This window comes from Anas platyrhynchos, chromosome 1, assembly GCF_047663525.1.
Source record: "Anas platyrhynchos isolate ZD024472 breed Pekin duck chromosome 1, IASCAAS_PekinDuck_T2T, whole genome shotgun sequence".
Taxonomy (NCBI): Eukaryota; Metazoa; Chordata; class Aves; order Anseriformes; family Anatidae; genus Anas; species Anas platyrhynchos.
Window position 1 is genome coordinate 79,923,324 of NC_092587.1, and position 27,090 is coordinate 79,950,413.

General features: G+C 42.2%; 2 protein-coding genes across 3 annotated transcripts in view; both read left to right on the plus strand.

The window, feature by feature from the left end:
• Positions 1-4,888, plus strand: part of LOC101801176 (ovostatin) — a 32,607-nt gene extending 27,719 nt beyond the window's left edge. Inside the window, exons 32-36 of the mRNA XM_027449874.3 lie at positions 286-376; positions 2,003-2,071; positions 3,093-3,198; positions 3,554-3,627; positions 4,526-4,888. Coding sequence (XP_027305675.1) covers positions 286-376; positions 2,003-2,071; positions 3,093-3,198; positions 3,554-3,618 — 331 coding nt within the window. The 3' untranslated portion in view covers positions 3,619-3,627; positions 4,526-4,888. The remainder of the gene's footprint in view (positions 1-285; positions 377-2,002; positions 2,072-3,092; positions 3,199-3,553; positions 3,628-4,525) is intronic.
• A 9,342-nt stretch (positions 4,889-14,230) lies between these two features.
• Positions 14,231-27,090, plus strand: part of LOC101801552 (alpha-2-macroglobulin) — a 39,801-nt gene continuing 26,941 nt past the window's right edge. Inside the window, exons 1-6 of one of the 2 annotated variants that reach the window (XM_027449871.3) lie at positions 14,231-14,471; positions 19,774-19,957; positions 20,947-21,103; positions 21,633-21,685; positions 22,396-22,416; positions 25,478-25,646. In XM_027449871.3, the coding sequence (XP_027305672.1) occupies positions 14,383-14,471; positions 19,774-19,957; positions 20,947-21,103; positions 21,633-21,685; positions 22,396-22,416; positions 25,478-25,646 (673 nt within the window). In that variant the 5' untranslated portion in view covers positions 14,231-14,382. The remainder of the gene's footprint in view (positions 14,472-19,773; positions 19,958-20,946; positions 21,104-21,632; positions 21,686-22,395; positions 22,417-25,477; positions 25,647-27,090) is intronic. The other variant, XM_027449872.3, reaches the window with a different exon arrangement.

Here is a 27,090-nt window from a genome sequence, read left to right on the forward strand (position 1 = left end):
CAGTTTTGCTTAAAGTCATAAACCATGAGCTGATCTGTGCTGGAGAGAGTTGTTGATACCAGCCTATAAGGCTTATCCCAAAGGACCTTGTGATACCCCCGGTATTAGCACATATGGTGCTTGCACATACTTGACCCCTTCATACCAGGGGCCTCCCCATTGTCTCCCGTACAAGCCAGTCAGTAAGTGCATGTGGTTCAATCCAGTTGTATGAGGCCATAAACAGAAAGTGAGATTTGCTTCCCTTAACACAGTCCAGACTGACAGGGCACTCTGTTGTTTCAGCTACACAGGGAAGCGCAGTAGCTCCAACATGGTCATTATTGATGTGAAGATGCTCTCTGGCTTTGTTCCTGTTAAGTCTTCTCTGGATAAGGTAAACTATAGGAACAAGATTGAATGAGTCATCCCAGGGACAGAGGAGATATCCAGTTGTGACAACAGGAGCTGCATGAAAACATAGGCTTGGTTAAGAAGAATTCACATACAAAGTGCAAGGTTTTCAGATAGCATCAAAGTGGGTGGGAGTATTGATCTGTTTGAGGGTAGGAAGGCTCTGCAAAAGGATCTGGATAGGCTAGATGAATGGGCTGCATCCAATCACATGAAATTCAACAAGGTTAATTGCTGGGTCCCACACTTGGGTCACAAGAACCCCACGGAGGGGGATAAACTAGGGGAAGAGTGTCTGGGAAGTCACGCATCAGCAAAAGACCTGGGGATGTTAGTCTGAACATGAGCCAGCAGTGTGCCCAGGTGGCCAGGAAGACCAATGCCAACCTGGCTTCTGTCAGAAATAGTGTGGCCAGCACGGCTAGGGAAGGGATTGTCCCTCTGTGCTCAGCACTGGTGAGACTGCACCTCTAGTACTGTGTTCAGTTCAGGGCCTCTCACTACAAGAAGGATATTGAGTTGCTAGAGTTAGGAGGAGTGGCTGGGAGAATTGGGGAAGTTCAGTCTAGAGAAGAAAAGGCTGAGAGGACACCTCATTTCTCTCTATAACAACCTGAAAGGAGGTTATACTGAGGTAAATGTTGGTCTGTTTTCTCAGATAAGTGATAGAACATGAGGCAACAGCCTCAAGTTGCACAAGGGAAGGTTCAGAATGGCTCTCAGGAGGAATTTATTCACGGAAAGTGCAGTTTGGCATTGGAACTGGCTGCTCAAGGAAGGGGTGGAGTCACCATCCCTGGAGGTATTTAAGAGATGTGTTAATGTGGTGCTTAGGGACATGGTTTAACAGTGGACTTGATAGGGCTAGATTGATGGTTGGATTTGATGATCTTAAAGATCTTTTCTACTCTAAATGATCCTGTGATTCTATGAAACCCTGTCAGGTGTCCGTATGGCTGCACCATCTTCATTGCTGTGTGGAGGAATGCCCTACAAGGAGCTGTGAGCATATTAATTACAGGGGGGATGAAGCCCAACACAGAACTGTTTGGGTTGGAAGGGACCTTAAAGATCATCCAAGTCCAATCCCCTGCCATGGGCAGGGACAGGAATTAGGACCTACTGCTTCCCGAACATCCTTATTTCATCTCCTCCACTAGAACAATAACACAGACCTTCATACATTAAAAATTAGGAAAGGTTCCAGCTAAAGCCAGACAAGCTGGCAACTGCAACTCAGAGCTGGCTAAGTAGGGAAGTACTAAGTACGGAAGTACTAAGACTACTATTAGGGAAAGAGTCAGAAATCTACCAGGCTAGATTGGAAACCTATATGACAACATAGGCAGGCAGTTTTCCCTTAAAGAACTGCAGTGCATCCCAACTTGGGAAGTGCTCATAAACTCAGCTAAGTTAAGTATCAGTTTTTGCTCGGTCCCCCCTATCTATTCAGGAAAATTTGGACTCTAAAAATGTCAGCTGCCAGCCATTAACACCAGACTATGAGCAGAATGAATCCCAAAGCCACAGAGTGGTAGGTTCTAAGATAGCACTTGTTTTTTAATGATTTATTAATATATCAGTTTATCTCCATTTCCTTATTTTGAAGCTCATTGATGGCCACACAGTGATGCAAGTAGAATACAAGAAAAATCATGTTCTCCTTTATCTGGAAAATGTAAGTTCTGAATTCTGGCTATTTGATTTACACAAATGATAAAAGCGTTGTGTAATATACACGCCTACAGAGAGGATACACTCTATAAAGTGCATTATGATGTTCCCTTCCCCATCAGCTTTGTCCTCTATTCACTGAGCTGCTTGGTCCTCAAACTACGTTATACCTCAAACAGCTTCAAACTGACACCTGAGCTACTAGAAACTAGAAAGAAATTATTATTATTATTATTATTATTATTATTATTATTATTATTATTATTATTATTAACAATAAAAAATTATTATTATAATAACAACAACAACAACAATAATAATAATAATAATAATAATATAAAAAGTATAAATAAATTAATCAAAAAATCATTCTCTTTTCAGTAAGTAGTGGATAAACTCCAGTAACGTGGTTCCTTTATTTGTATGTTCCCTTGGTAGGGTCCTAGTCATCTCAGTCCTTCTAACAGGACGCAGAACAATACTCTGATCTCCCCTGAAAAATTTTCCATTCCTTCTCTTATGCCAGTTCATTCCCAAACCTAACTTGTAATCTAACCTCTGGACCAGAATTTGCATATTAAAAGTACATTTGCTTGGAGCCCTGCAGGACTAACAACAAAATTAAATCTCCCAGTGGTGTATATTGGTTCACAGTTTCTTGGTGACACATAATACCTGAAATGGAGGAATTAGAATACCAGACTTGATTGTCCTGACCTTTGGGAGATCCTGGAGAATTAAGCTCTCAATCCTTTGGGACTTTTTAAGACTCTCTGGCCTGAAGGCAATAAAATGTGTTTAACTTACAAAATAAGGTAGTACAAACAGGATGGGAAACACATCTTCTCTTCAGATTCACTTTGAACTCTCCAAAAATATTTCTTCAGCTTGGCAGGCAGGTAATGTGTATCTGTATGTGGGGCATCATTGGGATTGGAATACATCATTGATCAGATCCCCCTGTCTGCTCCAAGACTGTTATATGAATAGAAAGTCTTATGTGATTCCTGTCCTTCGGTTCCCAGATCTTGCAAAAGAAAAAGAAAGAAATCACTTTCTCAGTTGAGCAGGACTTCGTAGTGACCCATCCAAAGCCAGCTCCTGTGAAGATCTATGATTACTATGAAACAGGTAGGTCTTTTTATTTTAACCAGCATGAAGTGTGGGGAAGGGACAGGGAGAGCAAAAATACTGCATGTGTAAGAGACAGAGAACCAACCCTCATGGAACTAACACTCCTCTGAACTGTATTAGGAATTGGAGCTAATGCCAGGGGAAAGGTCCATCTCACTTTAGCGAGCTTGGGCTCATGTCCAAGGTGACACGTGAGCATGACTGGAAAGGTATGAAAATGTATGTCCCAGAACAAAGGAAATTTCAAGAATCTTCAAGGATCTTCAAATTAAGTATATGTAGGGTATATACACCTCCAGGGAAATGAACAAGAAGTGGTCTCCAGGAAACATTTCTTTCCCTCTTTTTCCAGAAGAGTATGCTGTTGCTCAGTATATGTCACCTTGCAAAGATGCTGTTGCAGAAATGGATGACTGATTAGCAAAGGTAAGTAAAAGCCAGGAAAAAATAATAAATAAATAAATAAATTAATTAATTAACAATGACAACAGAAGGTGGCAATGAGGATGAAGCACTGGGGAAGGAAACAAGAGACAACAGTTAGTAAAAAGAAAAGTGAGAAGGTGAAGTATAAAACAACATGAACATAGGAATTGGCCATATGAGAAGAGTGATAACTATACTTGCAGAAAAGGAGCCTTCAACCTCTACCAGGCTTCCCAGAAAGCAGCCAAAGACAATGACCAGATCCTCTCCCATGCTACATGCTCTGTGGAGTTTAAATAGGTACCTCTGTGCTGTTCAAGAGAAGGCCTCAGCTTCTCTGTAGTGTGAAAGCCAAAATGCAGAAAAACAGAGACACTGTAAAATACCTTCAGAGTCTTCTCAAAAGTGACAGTGCTTAACAAACAGTATTCTACCTTCAGCCTCCCTTGAAAGCCTCCCCTGCAAAGCCTGTGCTCCATGGGCATGAGCAAGATGTTTCACATGGACTTAAGAAACCCCATCCTGGCCAGCTAATGCATGTTCTGAGGAAAATATTTGAGATGACATGAACCATGGAGGTGGTGTGTTGACTAGTTAGATATACAATGCTGTCTTACTGTAGGGTAGGTCCAGGTCTGTGTGCTGCTCAGTGTAGCAGTTATGCTGGCTGTTATCTGCTGAAATTCTCTTGGCGCATGGGCAGAGCTTGCTGTCAGTCCTTGGTCTAGCTCTTATCTGCTTTACACAGAAAGGGCTGCCTATTCAGTATCCTGAAAGTGTATTTTATATCCCATACCTGCTGTTTTTTTTTTTTTTTTTTGTGGTGGTTGTTTTTTTTGTTTGTTTGTTTGTTCTGTTTTGTTTTCTTATTAAGGTTATTTTCTTTTTTCCCCTACAGGATCATGATGTATGTTCAACAATTGATCAAACACCCTATTTTCTTCTGTCATTAAGTCCCAGAAAGGGTCTTTTCACCTTTCTAAGTACAGTGGGAGTCTGTGATATTGTTTGTACTAGTGGCTGTTTCTTTATTTCCCTTCATGGCATATCTCTTCAGATCTGTATCATAATCATGTATACTTTTTCATCAATAAACCTCCTTTTTACACTGGGTATTGGCTTTCTTTCGGTATCACAGAACAGTCAGTTTAATGACAATCCACATGTTATGGTGGCTGGCCGGAGAGGAACAAGAGAGAAGCATCTCTGTCCCGCATGTGATATTCAGCCTCCTATGCCAGCTGCAGCTGATAACTACTGGTAACTACTGAAATATGCAGCATGTTCGGACACTCCCAGCCTCTCATCTCTGGAGTTTAGTCCCTGTTCCACGTGGCTATTGAGCAGCCTGACACTTTTCCCCAGCCCCACTAAGGGGCTGCCTCTGCTCCTTTGACTTAAAAGTAAGGTTTTATGTACAGACATCATGGAGTGTCTCAGCATTGTGCTAAGTAGAGGAGTGAGTGAAGAAAGGGGCAGGTTTCAGGTCCCACATCACGGGACATGCATGCATGGCAGGTACCTCCTTATGCTGGAGATGCACCAGGCAGCATGCGTTAACGACCGTGACTGTCCTACTTCCTCCTAGTCACAAATCTCACCCTGCCGAGCCATCCAGTCCACCAGACTGATACAAGCCACAAGCCCGCTGCCACCCTGCACCTCTCCACATCGCCCACTCAGCTCTGCCCGGCTCTGCTACACATGGAGCCGCGGTGCTTTCCGCACGGGAGGGCTGGTTAAATGCTCATGGGCTGAACCGTGCCAGAGCCACAGCACAGATGGCAACAACGCAAAATACACCTGGGGGACGCCGGGCTTGGGCCACTGCCGGAGCGAGGCAGCGGCCGCCTCCCTCCGCCCTCTCCCGCCGGGCGGCGCCCGTGCTCCTCGCCGGGCCCCAGCCCGCCATGGCGGCGCCGAGCGCCTCAGGCCGCCCCGATGGAGGGGCCTCGGGGCCCCGCTGCGTCGCGCAGCAAGAAGCAGGTTTCGCAGGGCAGCGAGGAGCAGCAGTGTCGGAAATAAAAATCACCTTCGGTGCTGGTGAATGGTTGGGAAGTGGGATAGAAGGCTGTCTGGAAACCAGGTCCCGCCGCCTGATTTATTTGTGGTGTTTTGTAGGGTCATATTGGGTGTGCTACTGGGCTGTGCTGCCGGGGGCTGACCTTCTGCCACACCAGCCTCACTGCTGGCTCCTGGCCTGACACGTTGCCAGGAGTTAGGGCTGCTTGGCACAGTCTCAGTGGGCATGACCAGCTCCTTTGCATGCACATTCCTCAATCAGAAAGATTTCAGTAAAAATCCTATCACTGATTAAATTCCCTAACAGATCCTGGCCTAGAGAGTAGTCCCAAGTATGTGCTAGTCCCAAATAAAGTGTCAAGTGTAAAACTTGCAAGAAATTAGGCCTGAAATTATGTATGTTGAGGACACTGACATTTTTGAACAAGCGTGTTTAACAACATTCTGTAGGATGTTCTTAGCATGCCATGCACCATGTAAACTGTGGCCAGGATTTTCATGCTGAACTCAGTGGACTCAGAAGTTGATAGAGTGATTTGCAGCTTACAATCTGCTTTAAAGAAGACCAAAATGGACAGAAGATAAGGGGGGAGAGGACTGGGGGAAAAAAGGACCTGTCATGTAAATAATAATATAAGTGCAGATGAGAACTGTTGAAGTGCTGACGGCTTGTATATATGTTGAAAGGAACTGGGAAAGGGATCCATTTCAGTGGTTAATTTGCTAATGATGCGTGTGGAAAATAGAGACTTGGATTTTTTTTCAAGGAAAATGAATCTGAATGTCAGCACAGAATATCACCCTTCTCAAACTATTTATTTTTTTTTTCCCCAAAAGGAGCTACGCAATTTGAGAAACAATATGATTTGTGCTTCTGAGTTCGGTCCTGAAGAAATCAGATGTCTGAGTCTCCACAGGCAGCAGGCTACCCAAATACTCACAGGATCTATCAGCCATATGTGATTTTCAGAATTGTGAAGGGCTGGCTATCCAGGATCTGCATGATACTAATGTTATATAAAAAGGCATTTCATTAAGTTTCACAGACAAGAGGAATTTGTGGGCCATGAAATTGCTTTGGGTAGAGTGTGGATTTCTGTGCTGAGTTACAAAATTAAAACTTCACTGGCAGTGGCAGGGAAGCAAGCACAGCTGTGAATTTTGCTGTCCTGGTACACTCCAAACTGTAGCAAATAGGCTTGATTTACACCAGCATCAGACTGCATTAAAGCAAGAGATCACAGCAACAAGGCTGAAAAGGAGAGCAGGCTGAGTGGATGTGGATATAGGAATATATCCCCTTTCTGGGGAATTTGAGGCTAGTTAAGCGAAGACTTCAGTGTTCCACATGGAACTCATAAAAATAGCCCTCAGGTCCAGCCACATGTTATTGTGCTCAGGCAAACATCATTTTCTGGGAAAAAATAAAGTCCTGGAAAAAAAAAAGAGAGAGAGAGAGAGAGAAAAAAAGAAAAGAAAAGAAAAGAAAAGAAAAGAAAAGAAAAGAAAAGAAAAGAAAAGAAAAGAAAAGAAAAGAAAAGAAAAGAAAAGAAAAGAAAAGAAAAGAAAAGAAAAGAAAAGAAAAGAAAAGAAAAGAAAAGAAAAGAAAAGAGAAAAAAAAAAGAAAAGAAAAGAAAAGAAAAGAAAAGAAAAGAAAAGAAAAGAAAAGAAAAAAGAAAAGAGAAAAGAAAAGAAAAGAAAAGAAAAGAAAAGAAAAGAAAAGAAAAGAAAAGAAAAGAAAAGAAAAGAAAAGAAAAGAAAAGAAAAGAAAAGAAAAGAAAAGAAAAGAAAAGAAAAGAAAAGAGAGAAAGGAGAAAAAAAAAGAGAGAAAGGAGAAAAAACGAGAGGAGAGGAGAGGAGAGGAGAGGAGAGGAGAGGAGAGGAGAGGAGAGGAGAGGAGAGGAGAGGAGAGGAGAGGAGAGGAGAGGAGAGAGAAAGAAAAAGAAGAGAGAAAAAAAAAAAAAAGAGAGAGAAAAAAAAATAAAAGAAAGAAAGAAAGCCTGCATTTTTATCATTCTTGTGGAGCCTTCTTTTTCTCTTAGGCCAAACCTGAAAAATATCAAGAGCATATTTCCCACTGCAGACTCTTCCTCTGCATACTGAAAATGTAATATTTATATCCTGATTTTATCTGGTGACTCAAAGAGCTAATTGCCAGTTGGAGTCAGATCTAATAAACATCCCATGCTCAGACTCTTCCTCCAGATTTTTACATATAAACCATGTTCTCTTTGGCTCCTGCTTACACAAAGAACAACAGTATTTCTTAAAATGCATTCCAGCAACTCCCAGATTTCTGGAACCTGGGTGTCTTGTTTTAGCTATATGCTTCATGGCACGTACACAAAATTGAAGAAAGTTTCTTAGTTGTTCACTAGGTAAAGCAGGAACACGCAGAAATGACTGAATGTCATTTCTTCCTTCTTAGTCCAATAATATCGAAGTGTCATATCATTCAATCCTAGCACCTCAGAGAGTGTTATAGGTCTCAGAAGGTCAGAACTACTTTCATTTTGGCAAGATACACATGCTAGGCAAACTGTTTCCCCAAGCAGAAAATCAAGCCCACTGTCCCAAAAGGTGCACTTGGTTTACTGTGCTCAGTGTTGCACAGCACAGCTTCAAAATCTATCAGAGAACAGAGACAGATAGAGGTATCTGCAGAAACTGTTGTACAGGTTTGTGGACTGTCAGAAATGCTGCAAGAAACAGGAAATAAATTCACTGCAGTGGTCTGCCAGTGCCTTCATGCCTGCTCTGCAGCTTATGTATCTTCTATGGATCTATCCATGCCTCTATTAAAAATGCATTAAAAGCTATTCTGAACTTTGGATTTTTATGAGAAAAAAAGGGATAACAAAAGTATAATCACATGAGAATGTCTTTGACTAAAGTGCTCAGTCATGCTTCCCTTTGTGTTTAAGCCTTTTTTGTAGTTTATGTGTGTCATGGGACTTGCTTTGCTGCTTATGTGGAGTTCACAGTGAAGAATTTGCTAAAGGCTGATGTGACCATTTCTAATGACCACACTTGTTCTGGAACCTGAACATACACTTTTTTACTGTAGACCATAGTTCTCACCCACGGTGCAGGCAGCAGGGCGCAAAGTCTAGAGGAAAAAAAAAAAAAAAAAAGGAAAAAAGTATCTCCCCAAGAAAGATGAGCTTCAGTGTAGCAATGTTCTCTTGCTGAAGTCTCTCAATTGCTTACCCAGTGCTCTCATTTGGAAAAAGAATCCTTGGTTCAGGGCATTTGGATGCTTCATCTTTTGGCTCAAATCCTCTGTGATTCCAGTGATTGCAGTGTCACAAGTTAATAGAGCCAAGCTGTTAACAACGGCACAACTAGAACTCTGTATGACTTCTCTTGTTTTCCAGATCTTGTTGCCTACTTGTTGATACTCAGGTCTTCTCCTGATCACCTCTGTCAAATATTAAGTGTGAGTGATGACCAATGAACTCACTGATCAGAGAAAATCAGAAATATTCCAGAGGAACCTTCTATCAAGGAGCGATGATGTGCCAAAATGCTCTGAGAAAACAAATCAGCCTTGCTCTCTCATCATTCCTCTACTGAGTTCATTTGCCACCTTTCTGGCAGGCAGTTAGGGAAGTAATGCCATGTATGCATCCCCTGACACCTGATTCATCAGACAAGTGGCATGATCACATCGGTGGCACCAATGGTTGTGATAAGGGTAGCATCAGAAAAGGACTTCTTGAGGAACAAGTGAAAAAAATACATTTTTTTTTTCTCTTTCTCACTCATGTACAATTTGAAATTGTGTATTCAGTGTTAAAATGAAATGTTTTGTATCTCCTCAATTTATTTTTTCTTTCAAATTGAGAAGAAAAATTTTATCAGCTAGTCCTGCAGCTCAACAGCAAGACATAACTTCTTTCTGATCAGTTTCCTAAAGGGTCACCTTTTGAGGGTCAGGAAATTTTTTAAGCCAGGCATCGTATTGGATACAGGACCTACAAGCCTCCTCCGAGGAAACTTCTCAGTCTTCCCCTCTCTGATCTTCTTGCAAGCTCAACACACCAATTTTCTGATGCCCTTTGATCCTGTCCTGGAGTTGTTCACTCCTTGCTCCAAAGGTTCCAGTGCTGGGTAAACCTCTCTTAAGAACATGATTCCAGGAGGGCTCCTGGACCCCGTGTTCTCACACTGTGTATATAACCTGGCAGCTGGGAGAGTGAAGAATTCTTACGTGAAAGTGAAGATAGAGTAAATATGAACAAAGAAGGCAGAGGTGGAGGGAATAAAAATCACCATACTGTGTATTGACAGGGCTCTGTGTGCATGCTACAAAGTCCTAACCTTGCACATTTTTTTTCTCAGCCTCCCACTCTTTGGCTAAGTACCCACTGGGAGGTGAAGGCTAGGTTATTACCAGAAACAATTGCATAACCACGCCACATGTTTGCCTTTCCTACTTCACTTTACTGGAAGTGATAAGCTCTAGACCCTACTGGCTTGGGGTATTAGTTGAAACCTGTTCCTCCCATTGCTGTCCCTCCGGTCAAGGCAAGGTGTGTCCACGCTTAACGTGCTGACCTTATGCCTATGCCATGGTAAAACTCTTCTAGGAAGTCCTATACATGGAGTTTGAGATGCACAGCTAGCTCTGGAATGCACAGCTCTCCTGACATTTTCTGGGTCCTTAGGCAAGGTCCTTGTGCAGTTAGGACTTGTCCTGTTCCCTACCAATCACTTGTGTCCAATGCAGGGTATTCCAAAACATGAGGGAAGTGCAGTGGTGTAATGCAGCCAGGGCAGGCTCTGTAGCAGGATCCTAAATTCCAAAGGAACCTGTTCTCCAGCATCATGGCTTATACCCCTTTTCCTGACCCAACAGGGTAAATGTGACACACTGCGCTGCCCACCAAGGTGCAATGTGGAGGTGTATGGGAAAGGGTTAACCATAACGGTATCCTATTTCTTTGCCTAATACTCCATCAGGACTTCTTGTCCTGCTTTCTTGTAGCATCCTCCGTCTCAAAAATCTTTACAGACACATCTTTGGTCTGTACAAAAATCTTTGTACAAATCTTTGAAATCAAATCTTTGACTTGCCTATGCTGTGTTACCATGGTCTTTTTCTGTACTGGTACTTTTGTGCCATGAAGTTTGGACAATCTCCAGGGATGGCAATCCTGTGGCCCCTCTGGGCACGTGTTCTATTGCTGCACCACCCTCGGAGGAAGCATTTTTTCTGTCTGTTCAGTTAGAGTCTCTCTGGACACAGCTTGGCCCACTGCATCTGCTCATGCCACTGCCTAAGATAAGAGCCTGTCTCTCCCTTGATGCTACCTGCCTTGAACACCAACCTTAGGGCCACCAGAACCACCTCAAGAGGTGCTTGCATCTCATCTGAGGAGAAAGGGAGCCTGGATTATAAAATCACAGAGAGAGATCAAGTGAAATTTGTAGTTTTATATGCATTTTATATGACTTTATGTGGTAAAGTTTTATCTGAAAAGAGAAGACACGAGTCATAAATAGTATTGTTAATTATCTCATATGCTGTTTTCAGACACATTTGTAAATACGTTGGCTTTTCCCCACCCTTTCTGTGCAATAGTCTGAGAAATACAAATGTAATAGCTTTTGATTCTTTACATCAGGGACCATCTTCATTTCTCTGTAATATCAAAACCATATCTGTCAACATGAAACAGCTAGTTTCACAGTTATGTATTTAAAAATTGTGAATATTATTCACTGATTACCTTGGATGGATTTAATGGTGGGATTTTAACAAGTGATCCCATTCCACTGTGCTCTGTAAACATCAGACTGACGCACTGCAGATTTCTCATACCATAGGGTTAACAACTTTGGTCTCAGTCTTTTTAGCAACATACAGCATAGGTTTCTTTTAAGGCAAGACAAAAAGTATAAATAGAAGTAATGTTTGTTATAAGAAGTTGGGAAAGGTGGATTAGCCCTACTTCATATAGGGCTTGCACTACCAATGGTCTTGCCTTGCATCACACAAATTTAGTCACAATCTATTTATAAAACCCAATGCATTACAAATCACATTAAAATGTGGGTAATTCATTGATGCCTTTACATACCTGAATAGATTTAGTTGTTCATAGGACACCACAGAAAGTTAGATGAGTTATATTAGACAGCCCAGATGTCTGCACTCAGGAAAGGCAGTTAATCTGCCACCAGAGCCTTCTGTCAAATTAAGATATCCAACAGGCCGCTTTATTTGCTGTAATATTTTCAGTTTAATTTGAAGTTCAGCCGATGAAGCCTTTTTATGGGCCTTCATTTCATTGAATATCTTCCTTCATCTGCACGTTGCGACTTGTGTAATGTTCATGCTTTCTGAGTTTTCCTAGTAGGTTTTAGAGGAGCTTCTCTTCACTACAGCCTGTGAAATATTTTGTCTCCCACAAAATAATAAACCCTTTTTTTATCCTTCTGGGTACTGTTGCTAATCCTATTAATATGTACAAATGCTTTTTCTCATAATGCTTCTTATTTATTTATTTAAAGTAAATTGCTTTGGGTTTGTTTCCTTAGATATCTCTTATCAGATCAGCTACCCTTGCTGGAAGAAGTAAGGTATGAAAAAGAACCAAAAAGCTTTCAAGCTAAGTACAAGTTCAAACCAATTGTTCTACACTTAATGGGATAGGTACCAGATAGACTGCCTCAGTCAGTGCTTGTGGAGCAAGGTGGGCAGCAGGATGTCAGAGACCTAATGAGTGGTTCCTGGGGGACTGAGAAACAGATGTTTTGTGGATGGGAAATAGGTGAGTAGAAGAAAGATCACAGTGAGCAGGATCTCTGCTGAATCCCCGCTTCTGATAGTCCCATAGATCTATGAATTTTAGTTTTACATGCTCATCCTTAAAGCATACTGTACGTGTCCATTCTGGTTTCTTTTTGTTTTCAGTTCACAACATCCTGAGTGAAAACAGAACACGTGGGGTGAGTCATGTTTTCCAACAAATATCCAGGACACAATTGCTTTGAAAACTGCTACTTTGCACAAGTTATTTACTGGAGAAGACGGAAATGGGAGGGAGAGGACAGACAATAGGGGGCATTTTTGGAGAAGGATCCATATGGCTTTTATTACTTTGTAGTTACACAACCAGATTTTATCAATATTTCCATCTCTAGCTGATAATCTGCTAAATCTTTTGGTTTCTATGACTGTGTGTTCATTTCTTTTTCACATTACGCTTATATAACATTTCTCCCCAGCACTGGCTGCCTCCTGTTTGTTTTCCTTATTTTTGTGGTTTATGAAAAGGTGTTGAATTTTATTCCATGAGAGACCGTGCTTGATTTTTGAACACAGTTCTTAAATTTCCTTTAATCCTCAGGCATTTCTTCTCATCCTTGGCACTATTCTTCCCTGCAGTTTTCTGTCAGCACAAGAGTCAAGACACACTATGTAGTTAAACTAACATTCAGTCTTAACATTCACTATATTTCAAAGTTTAATATTCAGAGAACCTCTGCCACTAATGTGGCTTCATATAATCACATGCAATATGATTTGCGCTAAAGTATTTTCTCTCCTGAGTATTCATACACAACAGGGCTCTTCACAGGGGTCATGAATCTCTAATAAGAGCGCAACCAATCCTTTGATTGCAGAAGCACTGCAGGGCAAGCTGAAGCCCTACAGTTGCAGTTTTTGCAGTCTTCCATGGACTGATACAAATACCCCACAAAGCCAGGCTACTCAGGGAGTTCTGGTAGCTTGGGCTGAATATTTCATTTCTGTGACCAGCTGGAATGTAGCAATCTTATTTATTTATTTATTTATTTTACTAAATTCAACTTCTGGATAAGCTGCTGCAACCAGACATTCACAGACAACCAAGCCAAGTAAGCAGCGCTGTCTCTGAGTGACTTTCATTACGGATGCAACTCACAGCAGCACAGCTCTCAATCTGGCAAAGGGAAAGGGGAGGCACCTGGAGCACCTGGAACATCTTCACCCTAGACCAGGCAGTCTCAGAGCAGGCAACACAGAATGATGGAAGATGATCACCATGCTGGGGGGGGCAGGAATGCCACCTGATGGCATTGCCTAATATTTATGCATGTTCACAGTGGAAACAACGTATTTCCATATCTAGACCTGCAGTCACCTCACTGTGGACTGTATAACTGACAGGCTAATTGTCTAACCTAGCAGCCCTGTTAGGGGCTTGGTCAGCAAACTACTGCAGTATTCTGTTAATGTAACATGAGCAATGCTTTTCCCTGTGGGTTTCATTTTGATCGTAACATACCTATAAGCACAGCTTTTGACTTCAAAAGATGGCATTACCGGATGTCAGAGTGCTGAGATTGGATGCCACCCTCAGGGAGCAAGCTTGTGTCAAACCTAGTTCGTTTACCCAAGACTGTGGATCTCTGATGGGTTAAAGAAAGCAGGGTATGAATGGTTCAAAGATTTCTAATATAAGTACTGTCCAATAAACACCCTTCCCCCACATTGAAAGTCTCTAGCCAAATACTGTCCCTCTGCTCCAGCTCCTCCTTATATGCCTCTCGCCTCTCCCCATTTCCGGATGGGTCCTGGCCCTCAGCCCTTATCTCCTCTAGCCCCTGGGCTGTTTGCAGAGAGCAGTTAAAAAGGGGCTGACCCAGCAGAGAGTGGAGGGGAATTACAAGGTGCAGGAAAACAACAGCACCAGACCAGACTGGATGTCTGCTTGAGTCACCACAGTCCTGCTCTGCACCATGGGGAAGGACTGGCTCTTTGGCAAACCAAACATCTTCCTCCTTTTCCTCTTCTTCCTCCCTGGAAATACCTCTCCCACTACAGAACCGTAAGCTACACAAATGGAAGGGGGAGGGAGGTCTTAGTGCTCTTTTTTTTTTTTTTTCTTCTGTCATTTTTCTTCCTTTCTGTTATTCTCCAAACAGCTGTGCCAGTTTCTCCCATTCCTACCCTGCAACCCACTGCTAGCCCAGGTCTGACTTTCCTGCACATCTCTGCCAGTGTTGCCTTTTCCCTCTGGTACTCCCCTGCTAGTCCAGCCCTGGTTCAGCACAATATCTCTGCCTAAATATATTCTTACCTAAAAATGTTCAGGTGCCAGGGTTTCTGTGGGCATGCATGTACTTACCTTTCCCGTAGTATCCTTGTTTTGGTCACTGAGTCATTTCTCTGTGTTCTCCTGTTTCTTTCAAGCTGGTTTGTTCCCTTTCTCCTGTTTCTTTCATCTCAGTTTGTTTCCCTTGGCAGCATCAGACGTGCTTGTTCCCAAAGAGGATCTGTGACCTAAATTCCCTTCCGCCAGCATGGAGTCTGGCGCTGGCACCCTCCCCTGGGATGTCCATGCTGGGGCTCTGCAGGTGAGCAGCATGGCTGCAGCACTCACACTGCGGAGGGCCCCAAGGAGAAGCTCTGCAAGGGCAGATCAGCCTGGTCTCCTCACCTCAGCCTCACCTGCCAGAGAGGCTTCCACAGCCTCTACTCTCTCAGGCAGAGCAGTCTCCCTCTTAGACTCTTGCTGCTGTCACAGCGTGCCTCTTGCTGTCCCACGGTTCTCTCCTCTGTGGTTCTGAAGCTGGTCTTGTGATGCTTGCTAGAGAGCTCATGCCCACAAGCAACGCATGAGCAGTAGTAGCTGTAGTAGCAGAAGGTGCAGCAACACTGCTGTTGCTTAGTGTGTGGTCAGAGGTAAAGTGGTGACTGGCTCAAAACTGAAGGACCTTTGACTCACACTTCACCATCAGTCCCTCATTCACCTGCCCTATTTGGCTGCTTCTGGGGTAGATAAGCTAGCCAAGTCTGCTTTGGGGTCAGGCAAAGCTCTCCAGTGTCTCCACAGTAATCTCTTGGCATCCCTGCCCAAGATGAGATGGAAACTGCTTGGTCTTTTCCTCGCATAAGCAACATGCTGCTCTTTTTCTCTGAAATGAGCATCATTTTGGGAGGGGAGAAAGAGGAAGGGTTGAGAAAGGTGTGAGGAAGAGAGGTATATTTGGGATCACAGAACAAAGATAGGAGCTGAGTGCAGTCAGGGAACAGGTAGGCAGTGCGGTCTGAGTAAATTGCTAGGCAGGTGTGAGAATAATGGATCTCACTCACACTTGGTACCAAGTGCTGCAGGGTTGATCAGATGCTGTGTATAACACAGGAGGGAAGCTATCCTAGAAATGAAGACCTCCAAGTCAAATCAAAATGTAGCTTCCAACCAAGATTTGCTTTCTGCATCTTGCACAGGGAGATAGCTTTGATGAGCTGCAGTTGCTGCTCGTTCTTTTTCAGAAGTGACCATCTGCACAGGAGACACAATTAAAGTTCAGATTAGATATTAAAAAAAATAAATAAAAATCTTACAATGTTACTGCAGCATCACAACAGGTGACCCATTGCAACTTCCTTTTCCAGGAGGGGTGTTGGCTTGAGACATCCACATGTCCTTTCCAAACAAACAAACAAACAAATATGTATATATATATGACACTACAGCATACTGACAGTAGGACTTTTTTTTCTTACTCTGGATCTGTTCTGGAAGAATTCAACAGTAGGCATTGTTCACCTATACTGATATGTGGTTGTGCATATAAGCTTTTTTACAATGTAGTGTATAATGTTTGGGAATATATTTGAGATAGCCAAAAATGCTAGCCCATGATAGTACTTGAATTGACAGATATGGATACGGATTGACAGAGCTGATGAAACTTGGTAGTTTCTTTGGTTGAATGTTTGTTCCAGGAAGCAGCTGAGGGTTGACACATGGAAGTATTGAGATTCATAGAATCATGGGTTCTAGGATTCTATAATTCCAAGTTAGTCCCTCTTAAGCTAGAGTATTACCTCCTCTGTATAGACAAACTTAGCATTTTTGAGTCAGGCACTTTCTCTAGGGTCCCTTATCCCTCCTTGTTGCCTGCTTCTGATGGAGTCACTGCCTCTGTTTTCAGAATACTGCCAACCTTGCTGGCAGTGAGGCTGGTGAGGTCTCTTCTGGTAGCCCAGAAGCATTTTGTCCTGGAATGGCTATATATGGACTGTGTGACCCAGACTATTTAAAGCTTTCATAGTACTTCAATTCATCTAGCCCTTTTCACCAACACATCTCACAACAGTTGAAGGAAGGTCTATAAACAGCGTATTTCATAACCTTGTTTCAAAGACCATGAAGATGGTGTAGGGGGAAGTTCTGTGCATTGGCCAAAATTTCAGTGAAACAGTGAACAGGAAGAGGAATAAAGCCAAATTCCCTATGAACTAGGTCACGCTGTCCCTTCAGTAGTCTGGACATTGCAGTCACATTGCTACTGACAGGATGCAAGGAAAATTAGATTAGGGGACGCAGAGTGAAGCTGTGGTGAGAAGGCTATGGAGGAAGGGTAGTGGTGTAGCAAGCAGCTAGTTAGTGCAGCATAATCAAAAGCTGTAAGTCATTCCCTGGGTGGCTGGAGGTCCCTCCTTTCACTGCTTCTGCAGCTGCAAATAGTGGCCAGAGGTGCCTGCTGACTTCTTACTATGCTTTATCCCATTGTCTGGTTTTGAGGGAAATGGAGGTACTCCCTAGGTCCCACTGCCTTCAGAGTAGAAGTTGGGCACTTTTAGAAGTGCCCAAAAGCTCAGAGCCTGAGCACTAATGTAGCTCTGGAATGTACCCAACTATCTCTTTCCCCAGGTCTGAAGGGAGACCACTCTATTTCTACACTTCTCACATCAGCTCTGCCTAAATACACTCAGTCCTGAAAGTAACCATTTCTTCATTCTGCTGCCCTGGGCATGATTTCCATCCCTCAGCAAAGCTGCTAGTACACCACCATACTTTTTCCTAGGTCACTTGTGACTGTGTGATCTTTACAAAGTGTTTTTATTAACCATCTGGTAAGGTGCACATTACCCTGCCCCAGTGGATGGTCCATGGCAAAGTGGTTTTAGCAGTGCTGACCCAAGGTTTCCTGCCATACAGCGATTAACATACCTTTCAGATTGAATTGCCATCAGGACCTGCTACTGAAAAGCTTGAATATATGCAGGGAACAGGGAATACCAGGTCCATAAAAATGGCCCTGCATCACACAAGAAGTGGTAAGTGATAGGTGCTGAGGGACAGAATAGAGGAGTAAGGCAGGTACTGTGCCTGAGTTTTCCAACTGCTATACCCTTATGGAGCTTCTGTTTATCAGAAATTCAAGGTCTTCTTGTAGCAGGGATTACATCTGTGGCCCTATGTTTTCTAGCCCTTTCTGAATAGTGAATTTACCCAGGCCATTTTTGATGACCATCCTATCAAGAATAGCTGGTCTTCTTGCCTTTATTTGTCTCATTACAAACTTAATGTAACTGGGACCATAGGGCACAAACGATATCCTAGAGTTACCTGCAGCTGGGAGTGACAGCTTCTTTCTAAGGGTCTGCACTTGGCTGCACATGCAGGTAGGGTCCTAATTATCAAATTCAGTAGTACCTGCTGGCTCCTTTTGTTCTTTACCTAGGGAAGGACAGTCAGCTGCTGTCTATCATATGATGCAGTCTGGGTATATTTGCTCTTCTTGGACTGCGTGAGAACACCAGAAGGTTCAAGAGCCACAGCTAGTCATACCAGAATTATACTTTGGGCTTTATAGTACCTATTACCATTCCTTTATTTAATTTTGCACCTTAGTGAAGAAGTTTCTGCTTCATTTTATTTTTCGTGAAGTGTCAGTTAATGTTTTTACATGGTGTTGTTTAGTACGTGTATTGTCACAGATGATGAACAAACCATACTTTAGGAATCCTTTGTGCATAAGCTTTCTCTCATTCCTTTTTTTCCAGGCTAAAGAATCTTAATCTTTGTAGTGTCACTTCCTATAAAAATTATTCCAGATTTCAGACCATCTTTCATTGAATCTTTCTTCTAAATCCCTTTTTGAAATGGGAAGAAAACAGCATACCATATTTGAGATGTGGATGCAATTATACATTGGCAAAACTGTGTTCTGGTTTGTCCTCTATTTCTTTCTTTACGATCACAGATTTAAGGATAGTTCCTTACAAGCCATTTGTCACTTATCACTGAAAGAAAATTTTAGAAGAGTGCTTAGCAGAGTTCATTTCTGAGTGGTAATAGCCCACTTAGTGATGCATGATATACATGATAGTATTGGGGGTATAGTAGTGGGGGTGGTATTTTCTTCCTTGAATCATTCTTTTCCCTTAATGAACAGTTTATTTGCCATTTTTGCTATAGTCCCATAATATGATAAAAGTTTTTCACAACTAGTTCACAAGTTTTTAACTTTTCAACATTTTCTTACTCTGGATAATTATCAGAAAAATTTTACTTCCCAGATCACTTAGAAGTAGATTGAACAACAGGGGTCCCTACGCAGACCTTTAAGATTTTCATTGGTGACCTGCTTCTGCTGTACAAATACACAATTTGTTCTTACCATTTACATCCTATCTTTTAAACACTTAATCCACATCGGAATTAATAATTGGATTTATTAACAAAAATTAGTGAAATTATTCCTTTTATTGGAGGGCAGCTTAGTTTATGGGTCTTTTGTGAGGGACCTTTGTCAAAAGCTCTTTGAAGATGCAAGTGCACTTCTGTTGCAATAAACCACTGCTCTCTGAAATCCTTTGTGTGCTCATCTTAATAAGGTCACAAACTGCAAGCATTCACATTTTTGCTCAGCGTGAGAAGGGTTTGGAAACCTGGATAAGCAAAAACAGGAGCAGCCACAGAAGTAGGTGGTTTTTTCAACCCTGTAACTGCTGAATTTTCAACCTTTTTTAGCTAATGCCTTTGAGTCTCAATAAGAGATTGTGGGATACACAAAAATCAATTAACAGCCTGGAACTTTTCACGCCATCCTTACTCCCTGCTGTGAAGCTGAACAAAACAGCCTTTATAAAGGTCTGTCTATTAGCATAGAAATTGTTCCTCTACTGAAAGCATTTTCTTGCTTTTAGGCTAATTAGTTAGGTAATTTAACATGTATAAACCCAAAATAAAATGTATGTGTTCATGTGTATATGCACTGGAGTTCACAGAGATAGTAATGGATTAGGCTCGCTGATTTGTTAATTTCCTTTCATTTAATACTGTTTTCTTAATACCGCTTCACAGTTCTGATCCTTGCTTACCCCCTTTCTAGGCAATACATGGTGCTGCTGCCCTTTCTGATACACACCGATGCTCCTGAGAAAGTCTGCATTCAGCTGACCCATCTGAACGAGTCTGTGACACTGAGTGCCACGCTTGAGTATCAAGGGGAAAACAGGAGCCTGATTGATGATGTGGTGTCGGAGAAGGATATATTCACCTGCATCCCTTTTTCTGTGAGTATCTAATTCCTTTAGGCTGATCCTTTGTGCTTATTGCTAAGGCGTAGTATTACTGAACAGTTCAGAGATGAGAAATAATGTGCTGCAGTTAGAGGCTTCTAAGTTAAGCCAAACAAACAAACAAAAAAAGAATTTGATGTGGAAAACTGACTGTGATAGCCTTATGAGGATCAATTTTCCTCAAATTCTGTATCCCACGTGATATTTTTGTGCATGTAGGGCTTAGGGAACTCTTTTGGGATGATTCATCCCAGAACTTTGACTTTAAAGTAGAACATAACCCATCTTGGTTTGATCTGGTTAAGCCTCAGAGGAAAAATACTGAAGTGGAATGAGAACCAAAGAAGATGGGGAAGTGGTGAAAGAAAGTGAAGTCCACAAGGTTATCTTGTCTCCATCTGGGTCATATTCATAATTGTTTCCTACAGAATAGTGGTTGGTGAGTACTGTAAGCAACTAATACCACCCACAAACAATGAATCTGGGCAGATTTTCATTTTAATAAATCATAGGATGGAGCAAGATCAGTTTTAATATTTCTTTGAGGAAAGCTTATAGATGACGGTAGGGAAAGGCTTCCAGTATTGGAAGGACAGGCTGAAGAAGCATAGTGAAAATGCAAGGAAATGGAGAAGAGAACAACCCCAACTCTCAGCCTGTCTTCATAGGAGAGGTGCCCTCTCTATCACCGTTATAGGCCTCCTCAGGACCTGCTCTAACAGGTTCATGTCTTAAACTGGGGGCCTCAGAGCTAAATGTAGTTCTCCAGGTAGGTCTCACTAGTAAGGAGTAGAAGTGGAGAATCACTTTCCTCAATGAGCCCTCCAAGTTCACATCAGAAAGTCATGTCTTACTCTTGTTTCTGGCCCTGTGTCTTTGGCATCCCTTCAGAGAAGTTTTAGACCTAGCTAATATTCTGTCCTCCAAGGGCTCAGTCCAATGAGATGAATCACTGAAGTAGTAATTCTCTTCATTTTCCTCAGCTCCCAAAATCCAATAGCACATCAGTGGCATTTCTCACTGTGATGGTGAAGGGGGAGACGCAGCAGTTCAGAAGCCGCAAGTCAGTGCTGGTCAAGAATTCTGAGAGTTTGGTCTTTGTCCAGACAGACAAACCCATCTACAAGCCCGGACAGACAGGTACAGGGAATTGGGTTGATGTTGACTCTGACAGCAAAAAAACGTCTGGGCTTCATTCCTCAGAGGACTCATACTTTCATTAAAGTTTTCAGACTTCTTCATGGGGGGAATTACAGCCAACAGTAAATCTTACTTCTTTCAGCTGAGATCTAGGCCATGCGGTACCTTTGTCATTGCTGCTTTCCATCCTTCAGGCAGAGCATCTTATTCAGATGGCACAGAATCAGACCGAGGCACAAATGTGGGATGACTTCAAAGCACAGTCTCCCTTGGCTGCACTTGAATCAACAGAGCAGAACAAGCACTCCCAAGGGACAACTCATTTAAGCCAAGAACTGATTATCCTATCTATCACCATCTGAAAGAAAGAGACCCTAAATTAATTATTTCTATAACTTAGGGATCTCAGTTCAGAGTTTGTTGAACACTGAAGTGAACCTGAGTTATAAGTTATTGAAACATTGACATTTCCTGGTAATGGCTAAAAATCTAACCGTGGAATTTCCTTCTTTTCCTTTACACTCTTCAGTTCTATTTCGGATCGTCTCTCTGGACAAGGACTTCCACCCACTGAATGAGAAGGTAGAGACATAATTCCTTGTTTTTAACCAGAAGGTGTAATTCCCAGTTAATACCATTACCATCCTCATCCAGAACCACCAAAGAGAGCATTTAAAGCAAATAATCCTTTCTTATTTACACCATCCTTGACCCATCCCATATGTCATATCTGGTCCTGCGGCACAATTAATCTGACTCCATTGACTGAGAAACCTCACCCCTTTTTTCAAAGGGATTTAGATGTTTAGAACCAGATTACCAAAGGAATGTATGTGGATAAGCAAGCATGTAGGCAGGGATTTCATTAAAGAAAAAATGGGTGAGACAATTTCCATTGAAAGTGACAGATGTGTAGATGTTTTTGGCAGCGGGTGCAACCACATGCCCAGAGACAGAGAGCAGCATGAAAAGGACTTGGTTTGAAGAAACTGGTCATTGGTGTAGTTCACCTTTTAGCTTATTTGTCAGTCAGATCCTCATACAGTTCTTCAGAAACTCTTACTTTATCACATATTCATACTGTGGTAAGACAAAAAGCTGGAGTTCTAAAATATTATAGGAGAGATTCCCTTATCTATCAAGAACTAAGGAAGCAGAGCAAGTACAGAAAAGAACTCAGAGGACCTCTTACGAGGTTGTTTTTACTCCCTTCAGTCCAAATCAGGAAATTGCTTCCATCTGCATGTAACCTGTGTTTCTAACTCTGATTTTCCTTTGTTCTTTCCCCACAGTTTCCATTGGTCTATATTCAGGTGAGTGGATAACTACATGTATGCTATTTCAGCAGAATATGAATGCACAGAGGTATTATTCCCCAGCAGTGGTATTTGTAGGCTGAAGTGCAAGGGAAAAGAGATGGGTGCATGACCTTTTTCCTTTGTGGAAATGACAGCTGATTAGTAGGGCATCAAAATAAGTTCTGACAATGGTTCTTTGATTGAGGAATGTGCTGTAGCACCAAAATAGTTAATGAGTACTAGCCATGCTGTGAACAGAATTACACATGCCTAGAGGTCATATTAGAATGGCTTATTCCTCTTCCCAAGCAGAGCTAGGATTCTCTGTCTGCCAAGTATGACTGAAACCATAAAACTGCATTAAACAAATTAACAAAATTAAAGAAATAAAATTATGTAAGTAGGCATGTCCCCTATCATCCCAAACATGCCTATTTTTTTGTTTTTGTTTTGTTTTTATTTTTTTATTATTATTATTAATATTTTATAGTTGAACCTCAGTGATAGACAAAAGTTGAGGAAAGGATTCTGTTGGTGAATGAGGTACCCCCTATTTCAGCTGAGTAACCAGAGGTTCCAATTACTATCAGAGACATCTTCTAGCAGAAAAATGATAGGAAGGACCCAGTGATAGACCCTGAAGTCATGACAGCAGCACAAACAGTGATGAAACTAGCATTCACAATTCTCAAGTTGGTTTGTGTGATCCTGGATCCTATGTAGTCAGTCCTAGTAGTGCTCCCTGTGGCTTGAGTTTCCTGTCTCCATTCTGCGCTCTCTCTCTCTAAAGCTGGGAGTGTTGCCACAACAGGAGGAGCAGAGTGTGAGCTACAAACAGGCTATGTTCTTTTTTTCTACGCTCCTGCCAGAGTGCTCTTACTCTCCCTTCATCTCAGCAAATGACCAGAACAGAGTTGCAGAGCTGGTGGGCTACTGACAGTCTATGAATAGTGGAAGAAAACAGGGTAAGAAATTTGTGGTGTGGGACAGGAGGAGGAGAACACCTCAGAACTGCTTTATGCTGAGGTCTGTCTCCTGGGTGCAGTGCCCCAAAGGAACAAATCCCCTGAATACAAGAATTTCATGAAATGAGCAAGAAGAAAGAAAGCCTATGCACTGCCTCCTGAAATCCTATATGTCTTTGTATAAAAACACTAGTAATTTCATAACCATTCTTGTATCAGTACCATGAAAAGCTTCTGTTTGAAAATACCAGGAAGGCCTGGATAGCTTTCATCTCCAGCCTGTGATGCACAGTGTTTGTCAGTATTGTTTAAACCAGCTTGTGTAGGCCTTGTCCTCCATTCCCACCAGCACCTCTCCTTTCCTTACTGCTCCTTTTCAGTCCAGCACTGCTGTTCAGCTTTCACAGACATCTGTGAGACACTCTTACAGAAGGACTGGGGCTTTATAAAGGCTTATAGACATAGACTGGGAAACTCACCTGGCAACAAATTCACCATTTGTTTTTCCCTAGGTTGTTGGTTGTGTTTGTTTTTTGGTTGGTTGGTTGGTTGGTTGTTTGGTTGGTGTTTTTTGGTTGGTTGGTTAGGTTGGTTTGTGGGTTTTTTTGGCCAGATCAGATCCACAAGTGCAGTTTACCACATTCTTGCATTAAATTTGGACTGGACCAAAGAAAAGGGTGGCAACACTGAAGGAAGGTGACAGCTTTAAAGTTAGCAGGGCTAAGAAAAGGAATGTTCATCATTCCATCCTTAACATAGCTAACTGATTATAGTCGACCACAAAGGCAGATATTAGGATGAGACTATTTCTGACCTGTTATTTTGACATTGCTTCTGTCATTAAAAAATAAAAAGACTTCCTGGGAAAAATACACAAACTGACATTCAGGCTTTCCCCATAAATCCATCACAGAAATGGCAACAAGATTACAAGCCCATCTATAAACATTTTATGAATTCCTTCCCTAAGGATGCCCAAGTGGTGTTCTTCAAAATATGTGGTGAGCTTTTTTATGATGAAGAGGATTTGGTCAGAGCCACAGACACTTCACTGACTGTGCCTTCCCTACGCCTGGGAGTGCTTCTTGGGAGCAAGGCTCTGCTGCCCTCCGACTGATGACCTCCAGCTATGATGTTGTTCACATCACATTTTTACTAAGCCCAGGGATAAAATCTCAGTGAAGTAAATGTACCCCATCAGCAGTTACTTACCTTGAGCTATCTAGAGTAAACAGGGTTTTAGTGACAGTCAAGGTACAATGCATAGAGCAAGCAGAAAATGAAAGGCTGTAAACATTAACTGTGCTGCTCAGGGGCCTAGAAAGGGTACATCAAGCTTCAGTGCACCATTGCATTAGTTCAGTGACACCTCTGAGAAATTTGGGGCTGTCTTGATGAATTTGGAGCACAGCCTATTGACAGTCAACTCACGGTGAGCAATATTCAGCTGTTACAGTGATGAGATTTCAGCCCCAGAATTAGGAATGGCCAGAGACAAGGGAGAGGTCTCAGCTGGTTGCACTTATCTGGGATGTACTTTCTCTATTCCTCTGATATTCTCCCTGTTCCTTCCCCCATGTCCCACCCTTCCACAAACTTTGGGCTCTTAAACATGTAGATTTCTCAGTCCCATATCTCATTCCTCAACAGACTATGCACTGGTTCTCAAGCAGACTCTACTCCAGGCACAGAAAAAAAACTTTGTACAAGCAAGTCAGGAAGTCTGTAATGAAACTTCCCTCCTTTCCCCTCATGCTCAATTTATTCCTGCTGTCCATCTTTCTGTTGTGTTACCTTGTCAGTCTTTCCCAGCCTCTGCACCCCATACTTTGTAAGCATGCAAGTGCTATTGAGCAGGAGAGAACACAAGACCTCCAGAGTTAAAAACTGTCTGCTTTCTTTCATGGTAGCTATGCAGAACTGACAGGTAAGTGCTCGTGGAGTCACACATCCTCACAGATTACTGAGTAATTACAGCTAGGCATTTCCTAGCCTGGATGTATATTTCCTGAGCACTCCACTGCTCTGTCCCTGCGAGCATCCTGCACCAAACTGCCCTGTTTATGTACATAACTTGCTGCCTTGTGACTCAGAGTTATTCTCACCTGCAGGATCCACAGAGGAACCGTATATACCAATGGCAAGGAGTGGAACTGGAGATCGGCCTTATAGAACTGTCCTTCCCTCTCACCTCTGACCCCATGCAAGGCTCCTACAAAATAGTCGTGCAGAAGAGCGTTACCTCCCATGTGGAGCACTCCTTCAGTGTGGAGGAATATGGTAAGGAAAGAAGGGAAGGGCTGCAAGCAGGGTTGACAGAAATGTCTTTTACCGTGGCCTCTCAATTTGGGATTTCCTGGGAATGGCATGGAAAAGACAGGGATTCTGAATAAATAGGCAATGGAGTTCAGAGGAGCTGACATAGAAGCTGCTAAATACCAGAGGTGGTTGCTTAGTTTATGGCTTGTGATCTCCACCTCAAAAATTGCATCTGAACCCCCCAGTTCTGCAATTAAAACTTGTGTGTGTATTTGAGGTGGCTCTTTGCCCTGTGCTCTGTGCTGGGTCTTCCCTGGGGCTCCCCCAGTTGTATAAAACCTGGAACACTCAGCACATTGCTCAGAACTTGCAATTTCTGGAAAACACAGAGTGCAGAACCAAAGAAGACTGTATCTGAAATGCTTGGGAACTGGCTTATCTGATTTTCAGTTAGTCATTGTGGCTAGTATGAACATGGTGAATAATCTGAACACAAACCAGGTTATAGGCTCCAGCCTGCCATGGTGACAATTGGGCTGTGCCTACTCCCACAGAGATGTCTCGGACATCCTCCCCAAAACAAAGATGTATATGCCTTTCCTAGCTTCATGCTAAAATAGTTTTTCTTTTATTCATTCTTCAGCCTTATCCCCATGAACTTCCCCTGTTGCTACACCTGTTAACTCTGTTACACCTTAGGTAGAGTCTTTTGAGGAAATGCATCATGGGGTTGAATCACTGAGCTGAGGAGGTGCACACCCTCCCTTGTCTTACTCTCTTGTACTGGGAGAAAAAAATAAAAAAATAATAAAATAAAATAAAATAAAATAAAATAAAATAAAATAAAATAAAATATAAAATAAAATAAAATAAAATAAAATAAAATAAAATAAAATAAAATAAAATAAAATAAAATAAAATAAAATAAAATAAAATAATAAAATCAAATCAAATCAAATCTCAGGTACAAAGCCTGGAAGCAGGCCATTGTATACTTCAGTGCAGTCCTGGGCTTGAGTAGCTGGGGGGTGCTTAGTGTTGCAGGATGCAAAACAGGAAGATGGATGTAACTTAATGAGTGGCTGAGAGAACTGGGTTTATTTAGCCTGGAGAAAAGGAGGCTCGGGGGAGACCTTATCACTCTCTACAACTACCTCAAAGGAAGTTGTAGCAAGGTGGTTGTTTTCCCAAGCAACAAGTGATAGGGCAAGAGGAAAGAGCCTCAAGTTCCACCCTGGGAAGTTTAGGTTGGATATTAAGAATTTCTACACTGAAACAGTTGTAAAGCATTGGAACAGTTTGCCCAGGGAAGTGGTTGAATCATCATCCCTGGAAGTACTTAAAAGATGTGTAGATATGATGCTTAGGGACATAGTTGACTTGGCAGTGCTAGATTAACAGTTGGGCTTGATGAGTTTAGAGGTCTTTTCCAACCTAAATGATTCTGTGATTAACACTGAGGAGT